The following is a 23,194-nucleotide window of genomic DNA, read 5'->3' as shown; positions in this document are numbered from 1 at the left end:
CTTTATAATTTTGAATTAGCTCCATGTGCTACAAGCACTTAAAAGTTAGAATAGTGTCTAATCATGCAAAATTGTACTTTACTGTGAAATCATGAGTCCTGCTTTTTCAGAGTTCCCAGTCACACCGATTGAGCCCTTCCATTGCACAAGAGCAAGCTCTGTTCCAGCATTCATGGAAATGGACTGCTGCTACAGTCCAACATACCCATGAGTATTTAGGCTATTCACACTGATTGTATAAGGGCTCCATAACAGTGATCCCCAAGTGGTGATCCACTTAACCCACACAGGGGTTGAATGGTGCTATTCACGTAATAAAAACTACCATAGCAATATCAAAATTTTCAAAAGTAGAGGGTCCACTGCTTAGCTTTTGAAAAACAGGGGGTCCACAGAACGTAGCTAATTGGGAACCACTGCTCTATAACATGGTGAACTGTAACAGCTTTAAGATTCTTCTACCAAATTATTTGAAATGTTCCTTCATCATCATGTCCATTTCTAGTTCTTAATTTCTATTGATATGTGAAAGCATGCAAACCATTTGAGTAGCAGCTGGGCAATAGATTGTCTGTCATATCATTCCTGCCATGTTGACAATAGAGGTTGTACTGTGTATGATTTGTGATGTTGACTGTCCTGTCTTCCAGAGATTATAAAAGGTCTTGTGTTTTTGGACATAATGATGCATAGTGAAAGCTCAGCCACCTAAGCTAACTTGCAAACTTTTAAAAAAAATCATTTCATTGAGGAACACTTTGGTATTTTTGTGACTCTCAGCAAGCAGGTTTTATTATGTCTGCACTATTGCTATTGAGATATACAGAACTACTTGGTGCCAAAACAGTGCCAAGTTAATGTGGATAATACTTACTCCTTGATATATCATGAAATAAATCTTGCTTTAAAAATCATTCAGCAAACAGTATTACAAACTAACTACTTTAAAAACTGTCAAGGTGATTAGTATTATGTATGTAATGCAAGTAGATAGAAAAAGTCTTGATTGTGCCCAGATTGGGCTTTCCATGTACATCTTGTAGAAGATATATTTTGCAGCTGTTTTCATTGACATCTTATCTAATAACTGAAAATCCCACAATGGATTCATGAGGACTTAAACCTGGAAAATAGCTGGAAGTGAGGCACTGCATAATTGGGCACAAGGACTAGAATCTGGGTAAGGAGACAGAAGACCACATAGAACAAACTATTGGGATTGGGGTGTGTTTTTAGTAATAGTATTAGTGGTAGTATTCCACCATTCATTTATGGGAGATTATGCAACTATTTGCAATGTTATCGTATGAGAACATGGAAACTTTTAACAACAGGGATGTCCCCAAGCTGATCATTAAGTAGTTCCCCTAAAAAAATGGGGGGTACAACTTAAATTAGTCAAAACTATCTGGTGTTTCCATGGGACTTAAAGAGAGGGACTGTAGCTCAGTGGTAGGCACAGGCTTTTGCATATTTCCATCAGAAAGAGACCTCAAGAAGTAAGCTGAGAAATACTGTGCCTGGTGCCTTGAAAAGCCACTGCTGTAGGCCGGGGGTCTGGCGCAACACATTGCGCTGTTTCTGAAGTGGCCTTACTCCCCTCTGTTGCAACCTTCTACAACTGTGGCAGGTGACTTCTGTCACCTCCTCCCTTTCTTCCCTGACCTGGAACTTGCTTGTGCCAAGGCCATCTTCTCTCCTAAGAACCAACTGTGAGAAAGGAGGTGCTTCCTTTGTGTAAGGCTTTGTGGGTGAGGTGGTTCCAGACACTGGCACTGCCAATTTGCTGCTCAGGTGGCAAATCCTGCTTAAATTTTAAATTTAATGTTGAACTTTAAACAGGATTTGCCTCTATTTTGGCAAAGTGGAAGTGGCACAGGAAATTTACCCACAATGCCTCACTCTGAAGATGGGCCCCTTCCAGAGAGCCCTGTTGGAGCACCACCAGCTGTTTCTCTCACAAGAGATGGGTGATGGGTGGACTGGTGAAAGGGCAGGCTTTGGACCTTGCCTGGTCAACAGAGCTGTATATTCCGCTTGCCTCACTTCAGCCTCTGCAGTTCCAATGGCCTCAGGAACTCTGAGCTGGAAAACAGAGCCCTTAACCCCTGGAAACACTTTGCTCTTTGTTTTCTCTATCATGTGGCAAATGAATTTAAAGATGACAGAGCCACCACTATGCAGAACCATTCAATCAGCTTTTGTATTGCAACTTTTTGTCTTTAAAAAAAAGGATAGTATTCAAAAATTGCAAGCTGACATAAGTAATTGATGCAATTTTGGAGCAAGTATAATTTAATTTTGTTTTGTTTTTAACTCTAGGTTTATGCCAGAACACAAACTCGCCCATATTGAGAAGATGCATGGTACTAAAGGAGATGGTGGAATAAACATCAGCGCCTCTGACCTTAGTCCCAGACATAGTGAACCACAGTCTGGACTTCATTCCCTGGGACGAGAGGGGCTACCCAACCAACTACTGACACTAGAAGATCTGGACAAGCCTACATCTTTGAAAAGCACAACCCCTTGTCAAGAGGAAGATAGCCAACATGCAACTTACAACCTGTGCAGCATCTCAGGTAGTTTGGACCATCTGGAGAAACCTTTGCACATTGTTTGGCCACACAGATGGTAAGTATAACACCAAAAGAAAATGCTATATCTTCAGACGAGTTATTGCATACAACGTTGATTTAGTACCAATATTGTTTTGCTCTGCATGTTATATCTTTGGAAAGGTAGTGGTCTACTGAAAACAAATGATGGCATTTAAAAGCTGAAATTCACAGCAGGCATTCAGCATACGAGAGGCGGGATGGGTTGTGTGGGTGGGGAAGAAGAGGTATAGTTATGACATTGAAATGATATGTAAAACGCTGAGAACTCTGTTTCAGAGCATTTCAGTCCACTAATGATGTTTAATATGCAGTGTTATTTAAATTATCTTAATTATACTAATGTGACTGACTAGGTGTTAAAATTCAGGGCTATACTATGCTGCTCTGTGTCGTAGTTTTTTTATATACCTGTCCAGATTTTTAAAACATATGCACATATGTAAGGCTCTGTAGATAGACGGATAGAATGGAATATTCCTACCCGAAAACTGATGCTTTTCAAGCTGTTGACACAAATACCTGATCACAAAATCTTCTCTAAACTGCGGAAAATCTACCATGCCACATAATCACTGCAAATATATAAAGTTTAGCTTGACTCCCACCATAAATTAGGATTTAAAGAGGTAAAATGTCCTGATAATCTTCCGGTATTGGGCACGAACATTTTAATCTAGTTTTTATTCCTCACAGTTTGTTTAATCTGCATGTGGCCTGATTAGAGTTCACTTCATCCACAGATTATAGTCTGTTTATTTCAGAGATGCTGGGTCGATCAGTAGGTCAGATTTTCTGAGAGCAACTGTTCGCAGGTGAAGCAATAAGTACACCACACCGACAGGGCAAATCGCCTTTGCAGAGGATTTGACTTCCAGCACATTAAAACTCCAGAAGCTCTCCCAGATGATCTGCAGCATCTGGTACCTAAAGGGATTTTCATCTTTGACTCTAAATGTCTGAACATAAAATGTAGGAATTGGAAGTCGATGTGGAATCTGTCTTTGGATTTGTTTAATCAACTTCACACTTCTTGTATAGCCTTTCTCAGGGAGCTACATTTATTTTTAATCATATTTTATTGCTGCTAGCTCAAAAATGCTGTATTCTCATAGGTTATTTTACAATTTGATGTACGCAGGACAGATATTAATTGCAATTCCACTTGTGGTCAGGATTATGACATTCACTAATCTGGTACTATAGTTCCTAGTTCTTTTTCTTCTTCTTTTTACAGTAAAAAGGTGCGTCAAGGTAAATGCCAAAACTCTGATGATTCTAAGCCTTCCTCTTAAAATATATATTTCCTTTTCCCCAAGTTGCAGACTAAATGAAAAACAAAGCATTTGCCCTCTGTTTATTCTGCATTAGGCATAAAGGAGGGCAAAGCTAAATTAATAAAATGAGCAATATTAAATTGAATAATTCCTTTTCTTTCTGTGTGTATTTGGGTTTTTGTTTTGTTTAATTTAATTTAATTGCCTAAAGTTAGTTGCTTAAAGAGATGCAGCCTGGTGTTTGTGCACATGCTTATTGTTAAAGCTAAATTATTTTTAATTTGGAGGAGAGGGGAGGGGGGAAAGCCACATCAGCAAGATCAAATGCCAAAATATAAAAGTAACACATTCATCCTTACGGGTAATATAGTAGAACATTGGAAACTTGGAGGTTGCCAGACACACAGCTAACATTAGGGCTAATTTTGAAAATCTAGCGTGCAGTCAATTTTACTGATGCCTGGGGACATACAAGGTAGAAGCTGACAAGAGAACTAATTTTGTTTGGGTTATTTACTGCTATGCATCATCCACGGGTTCCCGCCTGACACACGGCTATATGAAGGGGAATATTATCACATACTAAAAATTTATGTTGACATTCGATATTTGTTCAATATGTCAGCAGTATTACTTTCATAATCAAAAGAGTGAGGAAAAGAGAGGGGGGAGAAAGGCACTTTATGCTCATATAGATATATCTTTTTAATAACAGTCTATAAGGTTAATATAGTTTACCTTTGAGAGTATACAATGAAAACAAGCAGGGTTAGCAGGGAAAATGACAGAAAGCATCAACCCGAGCTGTTTGTTTGCCATTACCTAAGCGAGCCATGTCAGCTCTCTGGCCCGCGTCTGATAGCTATTTGTTGTACAGAGAGCACAGCATAAAAAAAAAAAATATCAAACTCTTAATACTATTGTGTGCCCATAACCATCTGTCACTGCTAGCCTGGAGATGAGAGGAAGATTACGAGGAATAAACACTGAGCCGCCGAGCATTGGTAAAGCCTTCGGGCAAAAAAACTCTTGTGGGGACATCAAAGACATTCTAATTCCGAGGCAGTCAAGGATTACAGTGTGTAACCTGTGCTGACAACAGATAAATGACTGGCAATATTGTGCCAGAGCTGTTGGGTCCTGCATAGAGTACTGATGATGATGGTGATGATGATGATGTTATCTTGCAGAATGGACTCTGCTGGGATAATTTTATGATAAAACACTTTTTTCAAATGCCACTGGGTCTAGGCAGACATTTACTAGCTACAGGGGTAGCAATCAGTTTCCTCAAAATTTACTGTTCTAAGCCCATTAGAGTTCCAGCGCAGCCAGGCTTTTCAATGAAAATCTGAAACGCCAATATTTTCATGTCTGAGGAGAAGCATGCGTGCAAATGGTTAGGGGGCTCGACTTCGACCATTTAGTGTTAGGATGCTCCAGCAAATGATTTATGTAAATATGCTCATAAAAATGCAGGGTTTTCCCCCTCCCCTCTCTTTTATAATTTGATGAATATGAATTAGTAAATTAAGAATTTTAGTTCAGTCCTCATTTTATACCCTGATATCTTTGGTTTTGCGGGGAGCATCGATAGAGAGCCCAGATCATACAGGTAAACAGAATAGGCTCTAAGCGACCATTGGGATGTCAGATGAGACAGACAGGGACACACACACACACATTTGATTCACTGCATTAGTGACTAACGTTTTTCTGTGCCTTATTCGGGCATTTGCAGATTGAAATATTCCCTTCCGAGGCCCTGAAATGATCTCATTAAGCAAACACCAGGTTTTGGTAATTGATGTAATAGGGAGGATGTGGAGGGGCTGTGTGAAAATATTGTCAAAGTGTGCTGTTACTCCTTCAAGATGCTTTCTCACCACTGTTATCATTTCAGCCATTTCTTTGCACTAGACTACTTTCCTAGCAGTACTTCTGCAGAAAATTACATATGCTTCTAATTTTTCAAAGTTAAGATTATTGTAAGAGGTGTTTCTTAAAAAAACACCATGCTGTGCTTCCAGTTCACCTAAATATGAAAACCTCTTAAAATGCAGCAATGCCTTATTGTGATATTTCCTTACCTGGATCACAAATTGTTGCTTGCCTCAGTTCATCGCAAACAAATGCCCTGACCCATATTTCATCTTGGGCCATTAACTATATGGGACAAGATGCTCCTTTCATCAGCCAGTCCAACACTGTGACCTGTAGCTTTGCACTACTGTTGAAAAGGAGGTCAGGACTGAGTCCTTTACTTTAGCAGTAGCCACCCACCCATGGCCCATTTCCATGCCATCTCATGGTCCAGATTAATATAAGCTTGCCACACCCAAGGACTTTCTTGATACAATGGGGAGTGTGGCAAAGCCCTATGTGTTGCGTCCTCTGAATGATGATGATGATGACAGACATTTTAAAACCCATTTCAAATGTCCAAGCACTTCACACAGATCATTTCAGAAATTATTTGCACAGTCCTGTAAGGAAAGCCTGTATGATTATACTTATGTTGCTACCCTGATGCTGCAATTGATAGTAGTGCAGTTGAAATCAAGGAACAAGAGTTGAGATCCTGACCCTGGCATACGCTACTGCTGTCTGATCCAATGCCGCTTGGTGGTGGTGCTAGCCCTAACATTGGTACACAAGTCCTCATGATGGAAGCTGGAGTCTAGAAATATTTGGAGGGCCACAGGTTCCCCACCACTACCTGAAATAGGTAAAGGTAAAAGGACCCCTGACCATTAGGTCCGGTCATGGCCGACTCTGGGGTTGCAGCGCTCATCTCGCTTTATTGGCCGAGGGAGCCGGCGTACAGCTTCCGGGTCATGTGGCTAGCATGACTAAGCCGCTTCTGGAGAACCAGAGCAGCACACGGAAACGCCGTTTACCTTTCCCCCGGAGTGGTACCTTTTTATCTACTTGCACTTTGAGGTGCTTTCGAACTGCTAGGTTGGCAGGAGCAGGGACCGAGCAATGGGAGCTCACCCCTTCACGGGGATTCGAACCGCCGACCTTCTGATCGGCAAGTCCTAGGCTCTGTGGTTTAAGCCACAGCGCCACCCACGTCCCTACTACCTGAAATACAAACACATTCATTATCGAAAGAGCTTGTGTGGATTTGAGTCCATCAGATGTAGTCAGTGTCCCTCCCCCCCCCCAACTTCTCTAAATACATGTGTCTGGACGAAATTGTGAACAGTGAGGGCAGAGGAAGATGAAATGCAGGGAGAACAAACAGTGACACACCATTAACAGGGACCAACGCTAACTTCTGACACTGGCAAACTACTAAAAAGGTTTTTTTAAAAAGTTATCCTGATTCAAGACAAAGGTGACAGAATTGAACTTACTTATTTCTCCTCTGAGAAATGGTTGTAAACGATTGCATTTCAGATCTATGCGTGCTGGACTTATAACATGGTAATGTAACTTACACTACTGTTTGGTGGAAAGCTGTTCCTGATTAGGCAGAGGTCAGCTGGGGGTAGAACAGGTGGGGACGAACACAGTCATTCACTTTGCCTGACATGCCACAGTCTTTCATGCTTTGCCAAAATATGTGAAAATAATTCAAGTTACTGCAGTCAATTATTTGAGTCGTATTATTAATCTACTAAGCTCCCTTTCATGTTGGCCTTAAAAGACCAGCTAGATGTTGTTATGAGTGTAAAAATGGGGTTCTCAACCCCATCTTTTGCTTATAAGGGAACATGTGTTGTGTTTACAGGGAAGAGTCAGGTGAGAGTGGGTGCTTAACCTTTTCTTGCCTGTTTCTTCTTTCTGGAAATGCTGCTCTTTGGTCAAGGATAAGGAACTTACGCCCCTCCAGGTGCCATTGGACTACAATTACCATTAACCCTGCTATCATGGTTAGGCATGATGGGAGTTGTAGTCCAACAACATCTGTGGCGTCACAGGTTCTGTATTCCTGCCTTATGTCATTTTAGATGTTTTCTTTTACCGGGGAGTAGGGGATGTAAAAACCAGAAACCAGAGGCCTCAAGTGGCAGCTTTAGGGAAGAAGACTCTGAAGCATAAGCAGTCTTCATGGTTTCCCATTTATTCTCCCTTTTATTGCCCACCCACTTCTCCACCCTGGAATCCTCCCATTGCCTTGGCAGGCATGGGGCTTGGACTACAGTTCCATTAGTGACACCACAGACAGAAGAGTACAGGTGGCAACCATTTTGTGCACGTTCAATTGGTGTGTGACAAATTTTGGCCCTGGAAGGGGCTGAGGAGGGGGCGCTTATGTGTGCTCTGCTGATGTATGTGATGACCAGGAATGCAACCCCCATGCAAACAGGCAGTTGCTTATAATTTTGATCTAATTCAGATTCAATGCATTCAATGTAGCACGGAGGTAGATTGTTCCCTCAAAACAAGCGTTTTGGCTTGCCCATGAGAATGACCTCACCTCTCCACCCTCCACATGCTGTTTTGGGGGTTCTCCTAACCCTCCAGAGCAGATTTGGAGAGGGTGATGGGGAAGCCTTTTTGTGCTTGCGGGAATCCTTGTGCAGACTTCCACTAGTGCAACAAGTTAGTTCATTATGGCCCACAAATCTTTTCACACACTGACAATATTCTGCTCATATACAAGGTTGGAATTACATGTGTTTCTCAGGTATACATCCACTAACATAAACATCTATCATTAGGTGTATGCGTCTCAGTAGGTATGGGTCTCAGAAACACTGACAGTCCATTCCTGTGCATGTTTACTTGGAAAGTAAGTCCCTGCAAGTTCAATGGGGCCTCCTTCCTGGTACATAACACCACTACACAGGTTCTCATTCAAATGTGCATATTTCAAATTGCATTCTTTCACTTGAGGGGAGAATAATTTCAGTTATCCTGATCACAGTAGAAAGCAGTTTTCTTTTTCAGTGTCTTTTCTCATTAATGTAGATATGTTTCTAAGATGAGAAATGATGTTTCTTCTAATTATGGTTACATATAGTTAATTTCCTTTTTAAGAGCTCGGTGTGAAAGGCATTTTCTTTTATAAAGCACACACAAAAAAGTGATACAGCTGATGTTCCTGTTGCCTTAGCAACAGATTTATTTATTAGGGTCTGAAATGACATGAGTTAATATACCACATACCTGCTGATCGGCATACTCTCCTATTTCAGCTCCAGTTGACAATTAAGTCCTGGACAGCTACAGCCAGGGGTTAATGTTACTCATTAGGAGAACTAGGTCATTACTGGGAAATCAAGGCGCTTACAGCAGCATGGATAAAATACAAAATTCAACACCTCGACGAGTGAAGGGTTTTTATGTTAATTAACCTTATTTTCCCTGCATATAAAAAATATTTCATGTATGCATATGACAGAGGATCAATTAATTGAAAAGTAAGCTTTTGCTGACTCCCCACCCCCTCCTCTCCTCTTAGTTGTCTTCATTTCCTTTGGAAGGGTTTCATTATTTTAGGGAAAATTCTTATGTCTATATGATGAGTAAAAAGGGTATTAAAATTAAGAAGGGAATCATCATGGAAATCAGCTTTACCACAAGGGAATGGGCAAATAAAAGCCTTGGAAATGAAAATAAATAAGCTTTGCTAATACCTCACCTAAGGAGCAGAATATAAGCCCATCAGAGCTTGGAGATATTCAGAGGTACCACTTTGATTCTCTCTATTAAGCAGTTAGTTATCTGACCTTCAGAAACTGAAGTTTTTGAAGAACTAAATTCATGTTGGTGATGGTAAATATCTTGTTTACAGAAAGCTATCTAGTAGGTTTAGCAACACAATGGTTTTTTTTGTTGCTGCTGCTATTTGGGATGCGGCTTTTGGTTTCTGAAAATATTAGATATATTTGCCACAGGTTTTATTGAGATCACTGAGCAGGCGTTTTAACTTTTATAAGTCGCAAATGATTTAGTGAAGCTCTCCTTTTATTTACTGTGTTTTCAGCATTTTTCTGTTCTGACACAGAAGAATTTAAGAGGCTCAAAAAGAATTATATTCTCATATTCTTTATATTATACCATTGTCTCCTCAAAAACTTTTGATTTCCCCCCATCGTATATCTTCTTAAGACCAACAGTCTTAGGTATTCAGAAACTAAGATATGCCTCCCTCATTCGTTCTTAAAAGTTGAAACTGATTGCATGCATATGACTTGGTAGAGCACTCTTTCTCCATAGATTTGTTCAGGATTTGTGTAACTTAACTAAGCAGAGAGGGGAGACTGGATTGGGGATATAGAATTTATGTGTACAGGCCTTCCAGTCCCTGGACTTCCCTGGCACATTGCCCTGCCTATTTATGCCCACCAAGAGGTACTGGAGAAATAGGGCACTCTTGATCTATGCGTGGACAAGGATTGTTTTCTAAGAAAATAAGAAGTTTCCTCTTATTGCAGCCATATCTGTTTGGAACATCACAAATTGACCCTGTGGAGATTTATTTGCTTTAGTCAAGATATCCTTTCCTTTTTATGTTTTACAATTTCATAGAATTGTAGAGTTGGAAGGGACCCTAAGGGTTCATCTTATCCAATCCCCTGCAATGGAGGAATCTCAGCTAAAGGATACGTGACAGATGGCCATCCAACCTCTGCTTAAAAACATCCAATAAAAAGAGTTCACCACCTGCTGAGGGCGTCCGTTCCACTGTCAAACAGCTTTTACTGTCAGAAAGTTCTTCTTGATGTTTACACAGAATCTCTTTTCTTGTAACTTGAAGCCATTGGTTCAGGTCCTACCCTCTGGAGCAGGAGAAAACAAGCTTGCTCCATTTTAAGATCTTTAGATACAGCCCTTTTGATATTTGAAGATGGCTGTCATATTTCCTTGTTGTCTCCTCTTTACCAGGCTAAACATACCCAACTCTTTCAGCCGTTCCTCATAAGGCTTGATTTCCAGACTCTTGATCATCTTGGTCACCCTCCTCTGCATCCTTATTAAATTGTGCCACCCAGAACTGGACGCAGTACTCCAGGTGTGGTCTGACCAAAATGGAATCGAGCGGTACTATTACTTACCTTGGTCTGGACATTATATTTCTGTTGATACCGCCTAGAATAGCATAGTTTTTTTGTTGCTTCCCCATTCTCCTCTTCAGAGTGTCAGACTATGTGAGTCTTTGCAAGATCTACTCTCAAGAAACTGAAAAAGCCTAGCATAAACTTCAATATGCATATCTACCTCAAGAAACCTGGTCAGCTTGCTACAATGACTATCAACTGGAAAGGTTTTCTAGTGCATATGAAGGCCTATTTTTCTTTACAGGGACCCCAGTGTCTGTGTCACCCTTTGCTTCCCCTTCCTCTGTCTTCTCTGCCCCCAGCTGTGGGACTGTTTCTGAAGCTACAATGTGAGCTTATATACTGAAACGGAGCATGGTTAGCTTGTTCCTGAAGCCAGGTCAGGTATCATTCTTTTGACAACTTGCCCTTCTTGGATACACATCTTTACCATATAGGACAACTGCATATTCCTGTACTGCAGGGGGTTGGACAAGATGACCCTCAGGGTAACTTCCAACTCTACAATTTTATGATTCTATTTATATTTGTTTTTTCTGAAAATTCCTGTGGTGTAAGCTAGCCACAAATCAAGAATGACCTTCTTTGAACCTCAGGAAGTACCGGTTTACTCTTCCATGTGGTCTTGGCAAGTAGTATGCAGATGTTTCCTACAATTGTAGATATATGTGCATTGCCTAGAACCCTTTGATAATACATTGCTCTCATACTCTTGCCCTCTCACCTCCATCTTATTTGTTGCTTCCAGCTCTTTTCTTTACACCATGTGACTCCCATTATAATTATTACAGAGGTAACCAATGAAGTGCTCTCCAGAGTTCTTCAGGTTACAGTTCCTTTTAACCTTTACCATTGACCATGCATGCTGGGAACAATGGGAATTGGATTCCAGAATCATCTGAGGGGGCACCACGTTGGGTGTCTCTGGATTATTACTTACATCTGGAGTATTAGGCAACTACTATACAAAATGGAATCCAAGTTTGTGTCAGTGCACCTCCACAAAAGAATCCTGTTTGCAGCTGTCATCCTATTGCCTCAGACAGAAAGATGTGCACAACATAAGCACATTGCAGCCAGTGGAAAATATATAAGTATAACACAAATGCTTTGTCATCTCTACTAGCTTCTAGTCCCATTTCTAGGTCCAATTCGAAGTGCTGGTATGGACCCTGGAGGCCACTAATGGCTTGGGCCAAGGCATGTATCTACCCCAACTTTGAGATCTTATTTAGAGGTCCTTCTCTGGATGCCACTACCCAGAGTGGCTGCTAATGAAAGGACCTTTCCAGTGATAGTACCCCACTGTGGAATGCCCTCCTTGGGGTAACTTGCCTGACACCCAGGTTATTGTCTTATTGGCAGCTGACAAACATATTTTATTTTCTTAGGCCTTTTAATGTTTTATCATTATGAGTTAATCCTTTGTTCCTTGAGTTTTGAGTTTCATTGAGCACTTCTACTAGCACAGTGCAGAGCAGCTGATTTGTGCCTTTCAATATCACTACCACTGTTATATACCACGGCAAATATCTTCCCACTGTAGCTTCATTTACCTCTGTAAAGCTTCTCCCAGTATGTGAGTTGCAGGGAATTGCAGAACACTGGATTCCACACCTTGCACAAATGTGTAGCCACTGCTGGATACAACATGCTTGATATCCCAAGAGAAGGAGGTTGTTGTTGTCAAGAGATGTCCATGAAAACAGACAACCAGAAGATGGGTAGATCAAGGGACTCCCAAGTGGTATAGAAGTTTTGAGCAGCTTAGGAGAAAGGCTTAAAAGTCTACCTGTGTGTCAGGAATCCTGCTTAAAAGCCTGATAAGCTTAGGGACAGTTGTATGTTAGGGCTGGAGGATTGTGTTCATCCAATTTTGGTTCGTTTTTGCTACAAAGGTACTGGAGAGGGGTATACTTTGTTGTGGCCTAGTCTCCCTTCTCCAGGCAGGTGTTTGGGCGGTGGCTGTCACAATATCTTAAATGCTATGTTAGCCTTTGCTAACATCTCTCCTCCTTTATTTCACATACACTCTGTGTGATCACAGCAGAGGATGTGGTTCTAATGCTCCTTGTAGATTTTAATGCTGAGAATGTTGTTAAACTCAGGAATATTCATGGGGAGAAATTTTCCTAATATACTGGAATTATTGAATGGAACAAAACAGGTATCCTTTCAACTAGCCAACTCCAACTGATTTAAACTGCGAAGAACTAGAGAGCTGACAGCAATGTAATAATTTTTAAAGGAAAAGGAATGTTGTGAATACATCAGCATAGAAAAAAGAGCTTTATATACCTTAACTTCAGCTGGAAATATTAGCTTGAAATAAAACTGTGCAGAATTGAATTAACTGGCCTTAGTAATTGATTTCGCTTAGCGTTGGTGTGTTCTTGGATACCACCACACATGCCATGTCCCTTTTCGTTCTTAATAGATTTTCTTGGCAGATAATGGCTTCTTCTCTTGTGCTGTTCACATTAGCACTCTCACCAGAAAATATTAGAATTTGATCCTTCCTTCATGTACCTGTTTAAAAAAATGAAAACCCACCTCGTGCCCAACACACACAGAGAGAGGCTCTTACGTGCTTTTAAGAAAGAGATCTTTATTCAGGCAACTAACGGTACAGCAGCAGACACAGAGTTCTGGAGTCCAGAAATCAGGCAAGATTTTCAGAACTAGACAGAAGCAATGTAAACGTCCCAGCAGTTTCCGTGCCTCATCTGCCAAGCTTTTAAATGACGTTCTCGCTTGCAAGACTTACTCACTTTGCAGGAATGTTGGGATTGCAAGTGTGCGCTTTTTGGGGGGTGGGTGATTCTGCTCTCATCTGTGAAAGCATCACCTGTTTCTGGCAACATTGCTGCACCCCCCTGTTCAGGCTGTTGACCAGTACCTGCCACCTACTGAGTTCCTCCCCTCTTGGCGCCCAAAGCCCTTCTCAGCCTCCACATAGGCACTCTACTCCACTAGTAGGTCAGGAAAAGGAGCTGACATCCCTGCTCTCCCTGCTGAAGCGACTGAAGTTGGGGTACAGCAGGGAGAGCCATAAAATGCCTGGGCACATGGGAATATTGTCTCCTAGTGTCAAAAGGCTTTTGACATTGGTGCCATCCATGCCTTTTTACGGAGTTAGGGCATAGCAATACAAAAGGCTCCCTCCATTGGTTGCCTCAGTGTAATAAAGAGGGCACTTGGAGCAGGGACTCCACAGACAGGGCTTTTACATACACATGTATGCAAATATACATATACGGGTGCACACTGCCCATAAGACCTGTACCGTCATGTGTTTTTAAAATAAGAACGAATTATTTTGGTTGATGATCGACCATGGCAGCTACTGTCTTTTAATCCACATTGATTGGCTGTCCCATGTCAGTAACTGGATACTTGGCCATGTCAGCTACTCTGTACACAATACTGTTATTTCTGTTCAGGAGATCATCAATGGTTTTCACAAATTATATAATAAACACTGTTGTTTAACTTTAGAGTAAGGATTTGCTTCTCTCCTACCTTTGATACCTTTGGAAATGAGCAAACTCTGGTGATGTGATGAATGAAAAGATCAGCCCCCCCCCCCCCGGGCTCTTATGAGCTGCAGGTATGTTTGAATACTGTTTACCTTATTAGCCAAAGACCAATATGTCTCTACCTGAAAGGGAGGTTTTCTTGTTTTATTTACTGATACTGAGAAAGGTGCATTGGTTAGGCGCTACATATTTGAAAAACAGTATTAAGCCTGCCTCTTCCCCCTGCCACCTCCCCATTTTGAATTTTCTGTACCAGTGAAATACTAGAAAGCTCCTTTGTTAAATGTTTTAAGAAGATTAAGATTGACCTTTTTAATATTGCTTTTAGCTCAGCTTATTTATAACCCTTTCAACATACACAATACCTTTAGAGATTTGCACACGTGTCAGTTATGTATGAAATTATATTGTATCATGATGTACCCTAAGAGACTTCATTTAGTGAAAAGCGAGAGTGGGGAAATGCTCCCCCCCCCTCTGATTACAAAGGCTACAGTCCGACTTGCACTTAGGAGTAAATCCCTGAAATGCATGGGTCTTACTTTCTAATAAATATGGTTAGGATTGGGCTGTAAATTTCTCAACTGCATCTATATTCGAATTTGTACAAATTTGTCTTCCAAGAGAGAACAAGTGGAGAGTTTGTGGTGGAGGAATGATTACTTTCTGAGCCCTGCTAGACTTGCACTGGCCCAGGCAGAATGTGAGGGGTGGCTTTTTATCTCTGTCCCCTTCTTTCCATCAGGTTTGTTTTCCCTGCCTGTTCCCTAGCAATTGGTTCCAATGAGACAAAAAAGAACTTCTCTGGTTTCCAAGGCCAGAATAATTTCCCCCCCTGGAGGCATGTCTTGAGACTGAGAGGACCTAGAATATGGTGTATCTAAAGTTCCCCCTGCCCTTATAGTCTGGATTGCCCCACTTTGGCCCCCACCACTCTCAGAACAGAGAGAGCAGGTTTGCAACAGCAGCTGGGTTTTATGCAGCCACATTGGGGTCCACTGTGAATCCCCCTCTCTGGCCACAAAAAGGGAGGTCTGCAATGTCTCGTGGCCACCAAACCACTCTCCAAAAGAGGATAGCATTGCTTCATAAAGGATCAATCAATCAGTCGTCCAGGGAAGCATCCCTCCTGGTTTCTGAACAATGCAGCAACTCTTCCTGAACTTGCAAGGAGATATATAAGACACAGTGTAGTGGCCTTGGTGCATTTCTCATCCTGTTCCGAGTACTGCTGTGTTTTTGAAATTGCCTTCACATTTCCTTGGTGTCGAGTTATCTTAGTTTTTCAACAACCGGACATGCAGAACCGCTTGCTTTGCAGGGTCCTTGTAGTCCGAAGGAATGGGCTCCTATTCTAAGATGTGATTCATTATAGTTAAGGCAGTCCTGGCAGAGTCTCCTTCATTTCTTCTTCTTCTTAGTAAGCTCGGACGAAAGAAACAACATGGCTTTTCTAGGCAGACTTACCTAGTTCTGAGCTTGTACAACTTGCTCTAATTGTACAACACCCTATATAGATCTACTTTGTTATACAGTGGTACCTCGGATTAAGTACTTAATTTGTTCTGGAGGTCTGTTCTTAACCTCAAACTGTTCTTAACCTGAAGCACCACTTTAGCTAATGGGGCCTCCTGCTGCCGCCGCGCCACCGGAGCACGATTTCTGTTCTCCTCCGGAAGCAAAGTTCTTAACCTGAAGCACTATTTTTGGGTTAGCGGAGTCTGTAACCTGAAGCGTATGTAACCTGAAGTGTATGTAACCCGAGGTACCACTGTACTTTAATCACCACTGCTTCTTTTTGCACCTTTTTTGAAATGTGTTCTTTTTCCTCCCTCACCAAAAATAAAATAAAACCAGATGGAAGAAAGTTTGTTACGTGTTTGTCTCTGTGGTGTCATAGAACTCTGTGCACTTTTATAGTATAGGTACAATTTTTTAAAATCGGCTTTCCCCCTTCCCTCCTCTTCTGGCTTTTTGTAAAATATCTGAAACCTGACTACAGGTTTTCGTCCCTTTTTCTGCGATAGCTTTCACTTCGTCACCTTGCTTCATAAAATAAGTGCCCCCAAACCAAAGCAACTGCTCCTTTTTGAGATATTTCCAAATCAAAGTCCTGAACCATATATGTCTTTTATCACCTGATGATGATGATAAAGTCCTACCTTGGTTTTCGAACAGCTTAGTTCTCGAACGCTTTGGCTCTCAAATGCCGCAAACCCGGAAGTGACTGTTCAGGTTTGTGAACTATTTTTGGAAGCCGAATGTCCGACGTGGCTTCCGCATTTTCCTATTGCCTGCAGGAGCTTCCTGCAGCCAATCAGAAGCCATGCTTTGGTTTCTGAATTTTTGGGAAGTCGAACGGACTTCTGGAGTGGATTCCGTTCGACTTCCAAGGTACAGCTGTATTTGACATTTCTGTATCACTTTGACCAAAGTACTTCAAATATGTCACCTCAGGAATCCTTACAATTGCCCGTTAATACAGTCGTTATTATTGGCTCAGTATTGGCCCTGAGCAGGGATGGAAAACCTGTGGCTTTCCCGATGCTGTTGGATACCAGCTGCTGTCTGCCCTATTGCCAGTGGTCAGAGAAGATGATAGTTGCCGTCCAATAACATCTGAAGGGCCACAGGTTCCTCATCCCTTGTTTGGAGGTTGCTTGTCAAGGGTGGCTGTGGTGTGTTTTGTGCTGGAGGCATCTTGCCTCGCACCCCATGCTCTTAATCACTACTCTGCAAAACTCTACAAAAGCTCTTGGTGCCTGAAGCGACACTGGATTTGGCTTCTCATAATTTTACGTTTGGGAACAGCCTCTATAAATACAAATATATTGTTGTGATTCTAGTTTTTTCTCTTGGCAGTGTAAAAAGTTGTTGAATTATTAGTACATGTGTCTGCTTTTTTTTAAGTAACAATCCTACTGAATCTTTAGGGTGTCCAGTTGCAGAACATATCACAAGGCATTCCTTTTTATTACTGGAAACACACACAAGCTGGAAGATGTACAACTTGTTAATGCTAATTCTGTACATATTTTTTTTATAGCAGTCCCATTCTTTAGACCTTACAGCTTCTGATTTGAAAACCTGGGAAAGTAATGTTTAATTAGGAGATCTTTGTTTGACATCAGATAACCAAAAATATTGACTGACTTGGAAATTAACACATGCAGAGATACAGATGCCATTTAGCATGAGATTTCTCAAGTGATATAATTATTAATACTTCTGATGGTTATTATGAGATAAACCGGCATATTCATTCTTCATAATTAGCCTATGAGGGCAATGCACCACTTCTACCACTAGACTGTCATGTTGCCTATAACTTGAGAATAAATATGGTAGAAGTTTCTAAAAAAGAAAAGAAATGCTTGAAGGGCATCTGGTTTACTTCTGGGCGAAGAACAGTGATTTAAAACAGAGCAGTTAGATCAAAAGGCAAAATATACCTTCAAATGGGTAATCGCTCATTGTACTATTAATGTAAGTAGCCAGATTGTAGGAAATGATGTTCATTTTCAACATGTTTCGGTTTTGTCTAGATGGCACCTTCCCACACAGTTGATTTATGGTTTAGTGCTAAACCAGAAATGGAGGTGGGGTGGGGGGCTGGTGGGGGCTGAGTGAGACGAAGGGAGTGTTGCAGAAAAAAGGTACCAATGTAAACTTAAATTCCTTGTGATATTATCATTTGAACTATGCCACCCGGTCTTTCTTTCCCAGTCTCTCTTCTGCCATTTGAGCTATCAGGAATCAGTCACATTTGGTACGTGCACACAATTGTAAGCAATTTATTTCTATTATGATAAAGGAATATTGGCTTTCTAAGGCCCAGTCTTAATTACTAATCCACCTTAAAAATGCTTGTGTTGGAATGTGTAAAAAGGTATACTGCCAGCAAAATCACAAAGCATCAGTCTGCTGGAGTTAAAGAGCTGTGCAGCCTGATCCTTTGCACACTTGCTTGGAAACAAATCCCACCAAGTTGGGATGGGACTTAGTTGATATAATAGAACTGTAGCCATTGTAGAGAGATAACATAGCTGCAAATGCTTAGGGCGAGCTTTAGTAAAGTACTAAAGCTCAGTCCTATGCATTGACAGACATGTTATCCCTCTACAATGGCCGTATAATATAAGGCTATTTTGCAGTTTTTGCAGTTTGTTTTCACTGGTCAAACAATATAATAAGCAACCTATTTTCTGTATCAAAGCTTGTCCTTACTTCCTGGTCATTTTAAAAGTGAGTTTCCTGAAGATGCAAACAGGTAGAAATCTGTTGCAGCATGAGTTTACGCTAAAACCATGTCCTGGTCTAGGGCAGAAGCATTTTCAGAGCCAATTCATAACTTGTTTCTTCGCAATGATTCTGCAGTTGAACCGCATGCAAGATAAGCATGGCATAACTCTAGCATATAAAGGTGGCAGCGCTATCATTGACTGCTCTATGTGCCAGCAGTCTCATAGGCAAACAGTAGGGGCCCAGGGTGAAGCCTAGTGTAAATTTGTTCCACTCTCCATGAAAGCTCTTGCTTTTGATCATCTTCAAAAATCACTTACCTGCTGAAATTTCTGCAAAGGCTTTCCTCTGATATGAGTTGGCATTGCATTATACTGTGAGCTGGTTTGGAGGAAAGTTTGACAAATGTTTTGTTTTGTTTTTTCAGCTAAAATATCCCAAAGGGAATTTATCTCCATAACATGTTATGGGGGGGGGGGGGAGTGCTTATAAACAACTTTACTTGGAAGTATGTCTCACAAATTTCAGAGAAGCTTTCTTCCAGGAAAGGATGATAAAAATTGCAGCCTGAAAGCATCTTGAAGTCTGACATTCTGCAATAGACTTTGAATGCAGTGCAAATGTTGTTCTGATAAAATGTAATGTTCTCTATAAATAATCCAAAAGTCAAGGTGCACTTTGTTTTACTTCAAGGGAACACGATAAGGATCCCAAAAGTTTCTTTCAAGTGCTGCTGAAAATGAAAGAGATGGGCCTCAGTTTTCATGTTTCTGTCCTTGGAGAGACCTTCACCGATGTTCCAGGTATTTATTTATTTTTCAGTCACTACATTTATAGATATCACAACAGGCAATTCTGTAATTTTGTTTCCTGAAAGTGAGCAGTTGGGTAAAAGTGAGAACTTGCAGCACAGTGGTAAATTAAATATGTATGTATATAAAAGTTAGCAGCAATTGTTTTTTGTTAAGAGCTGCTAGCAACCACATCCTCTATGCTGCTTTAACTGTGAGGAAATGCCAGTGAACTCAATAGGACTTACCATATTTTTCTGTGTATAACCTGAGCCCATGTATAAGATGACCCCTATTTTTGGGAGCCCTCAACAATTGTTGAACTTCTTTTGTAAGTTTGCTGAGCTGTTGAGCAGCTTTTCGACGACCCCCTGCTCTGGCTGACGGAACTGGTGCTGTAATACACCACATACTGGCACTCACCAAATATTCTTCCTAAGCCAGGAGGAGCGGGTAAGCAGCCTCCTCTCCGACATGTCCCTGCTACTGCCGCAGCACCAGCCCTTGCTTACTTAGCATATTAACCCGTGTATCAGACGATCTTCAATTTATCACAAAAAAAAACCTCAGAGAAAAGGTTGTCTTATACATGGAAAAATACGGTACTTCTGAGTACATATAAAATTTGTACCATACATGCATATGAGTCATGGTTCTGGAACCCCAGTATAGTCATTATTAGGTGCTTTTGCATACATAGACAAATTTTATAGCCAACCTATGGTGCTCATTAGCCATCTTGATAAGGACTGGGATCTTTCTCTTTTGATCTCTTTAATTTGCGTGCTGAGGTCCCCCAAAACACCCTTACCCCAATAACTCACACATCACACATAATTTTTGTTTAAGGTTTTTGGCATAATTTTGGCCACAACTTTATTAAAATACAAATTGTGAGTGGTTGCTTAGGCATTGGTTATGACTATCTGTCCCCCCCCCCCCGCCTTGGGGACAGCACTGACTCCCGGATTCCAGCGAGAGCCAGTGTGGAGGAGCAAGATCAGAGATAACTGGAGCTGCGACACAGACCCTCAGCTACTCCCCGCATGCTCCCAGGAGCTTACGCGGCCCGCACCCTGCACCAAGGGTTTGGACGAGAGGATGGTAAGCCCCTGAATTCCTTTAATGGAAGTCCTGTGCAGCAGCAGCATTGGAGGGGCAGGCACAGCCAATCCATACCCCTCCACCAACCAATTCCAAGACCAATGCCTAACCGCCAACCTTACAAGTTGTGACAATTTGCTACGCAGTAGGCAAAAACCAATTAGCACACACTAATCAGCCAAAAGGAAAAATTCCTACCAGGCCCCCGCACCAATGCGGACGACCCCATGACAGGCATAGCAAGGTCAAAGCACAAACCCAATCAAGGGAGGGTGGGCGGGTGATCCGATGCCCACAGCGAAAGAGAAAGGAACATGCTGTGAGCCTTGTTTAAATAACCTCTGTTCCCACCCCTAAATTGGCAACATCAAATTTACCCCAGCAACACCAACCACCAATCCGATCCAAGCCCCTTCAATCTATCCTGCCTGGCAACCATGGGGTGCTTTGCTCGGCCCCATCCGCAACACGTGCTCTCCTTTAATGAGAACACGCTTTGCTATGTAATTTGTGCCTCTGCCCTGCCTTTAGCTCCGGGGTGTGTGGGGGGGTTGTGTGTGGTGTTGTCGCCTTTTAAAAAAGAATTTTAACAACAGATGTACATGTACCAAAGAGATACTAGGAAGAGCGATTCCGTTTCAATCTGATGTAGCAGAAAAGTGGTTCAGAACATGGATCTAGACAGCAACCTAATAGTAAAACTTTCTATGTGGTCATTCTCCACATGTTTACAGTGGTACCTCTGGTTACGAACTTAATTCGTTCCGGAGGTCCGTTCTTAGCCTGAGGTACCATTTTAGCTAATGGGGCCTCCTGCTGCTGCCGTGACGCTGGCGCACGATTTTTGTTCTCATCCTGAGGTAAAGTTCTTAACCCGAGGTACTACTTCCAGGTTAGCGTAGTCTGTAACCCAAAATGTTTGTAACCCAAGGTGTTTGTAACCCGAGGTACCACTGTATTTTATTGAATTGGTCATCTACACAAAAAAGGGCACATTGGGCGGGGGGGGGGTGTCCAAGTAAATAAACCTTGAAGTGTAGTAGCTGTCTTTGGAGATCAAAAACATTTTTTAAACAAACATGTTGTGTGCCTGTTTTTAGGTACTACAGTTATACCTTGGAAGTCGAATGGAATCCGTTCCAGAAGTTCATTCTACTTCCAAAACATTTGAAAACCAAATCACAGCTTCTGGTTGGCTGCAGGAAGCTTCTGCAGCCAATTGGAAGCCCTGTTGTACTTCGACTTCCAAAAATAGTTCGCAAACCGGAACAGTCACTTCCAGGTTTGCGACATTCAGAAGCCAAAACGTTCAGGAACTAAGCTGTTCGAAAACCATGGTGAGTCACCTAGAAAACTCTAGGTGTAGAGGAGCTATATGAGTAAATAACAGAACAATCCAACCCCCTTATTTCCTTATGCTGGACAGAGGTTGCACAGGGTGAATGTGTCTGTCCTCTGGCTTCCAACCATTTGGGAGCTCCATAGATAAGAAGTGCCCTAGTGCACCCACCCAAATGATAGAAAGGTAGTGGTAGCTAGTGGAAACTTCCAAAATGGGGCATTTTGGGGGTGGGGTGGATCTCTACAGGATCCAATGGATCCTAAGTCATCCCTGCCACCATCAAATGGTGACAACAGGCCTTTTCACTGCACCAGCCTGAAAACTGGCACAGCAAAGGGGCATTTTTCCCTGGCCCTCAGCTTTTTATCCTGTCTGGTGCAAGCAGTGAGACTGTGCATGTGGGCTCCATCAAGCCCTGCCGCTGCTTGCCACGGGTTAGGATAAGTAAATAAAATGTGAAAGACTCGGGCCCCAGTTCACATAAATTTTAAAGAGTCGAGTGGCTAAGCCCAGACACCTGTGCTTTTCAGCTGAGAACCTTATTGCATGAATTTTGTTCTTGGGTGATCATACAAGTACAAAAAAGTATTGTATGAAGTGATCCTACATAGCCTAGGGATCTCAGTGCATCCATTTGAATTCTGCCATATATAGATATCACTGTAACCAGTTTTTCTCTTTAACAAGACCACAATTAGTAGAGTTGTTAAAGCACCGGTGGTCTGTTGCCCGTAGCTGGTCAGAATGATGGGAGACTTTCTTGGCTTTGTGGCAAAACAAACAAACAACCTAAGTTCAAGTATTATAAATACGTAAGATAGTAAAGCTTTGATTCAACAAGTAAAAGATTATTGCTTTCTTGAAAGTCTATCCCAACTTTTAAACCGCAAGTAAGAGCCTGTTATATTTACAATATCATTAAATTAGTCCAGTTTAATGTTCTAACTATTTGTTTATTGCAGCAAGGGACTTGTAACATATTAATCTGCTTAGTGAAAAATGCATCTGTGTAGCCACGGTGTTCTCTAGGTGCTCATAAGTGCAAATAGTATGCCTAGTTTTGATTAGAAGATTCCTACAGATTTCAGAAGACGCCAATGCCTCAATCTGGCCCATAGTCACACATTGGTATACATGTTTAGTTGTGCCAGAATGTGGACCGAGGACATGTGAGGATGCATGGCTAAAAACACACAGCATGTTGAAGCAATGCAGTGAGGATGGGCAGCAGTTGTATCCTGATTCACATCTGGCTTATCCTCCAG

At 41.6% G+C, this 23,194-nt stretch overlaps 1 protein-coding gene across 11 annotated transcripts in view; it reads left to right on the top strand.

Annotated features, from left to right (window-relative positions):
• Positions 1–23,194, top strand: part of GTDC1 (glycosyltransferase like domain containing 1) — a 231,123-nt gene that overhangs the window by 162,795 nt on the left and 45,134 nt on the right. For all 11 annotated transcript variants that reach the window (XR_013987035.1, XR_013987036.1, XM_081007918.1 and 8 more), the window contains 2 exons: positions 2,323–2,634; positions 19,386–19,495. Coding sequence is in view for 9 of the 11 variants with exons in the window: in XM_081007918.1 (XP_080864044.1) it covers positions 2,323–2,634; positions 19,386–19,495 (422 nt within the window). In the remaining 2 variants the exon portion in view is untranslated. The remainder of the gene's footprint in view (positions 1–2,322; positions 2,635–19,385; positions 19,496–23,194) is intronic.

This window comes from Podarcis pityusensis (genome assembly GCF_964106645.2).
Source record: "Podarcis pityusensis genome assembly, chromosome: 1".
In the NCBI taxonomy this organism is placed as follows: Eukaryota; Metazoa; Chordata; class Lepidosauria; order Squamata; family Lacertidae; genus Podarcis; species Podarcis pityusensis.
Note: the sequence above shows the minus strand (reverse complement) of the source record. Positions and strands in the feature narration are given on the sequence as shown.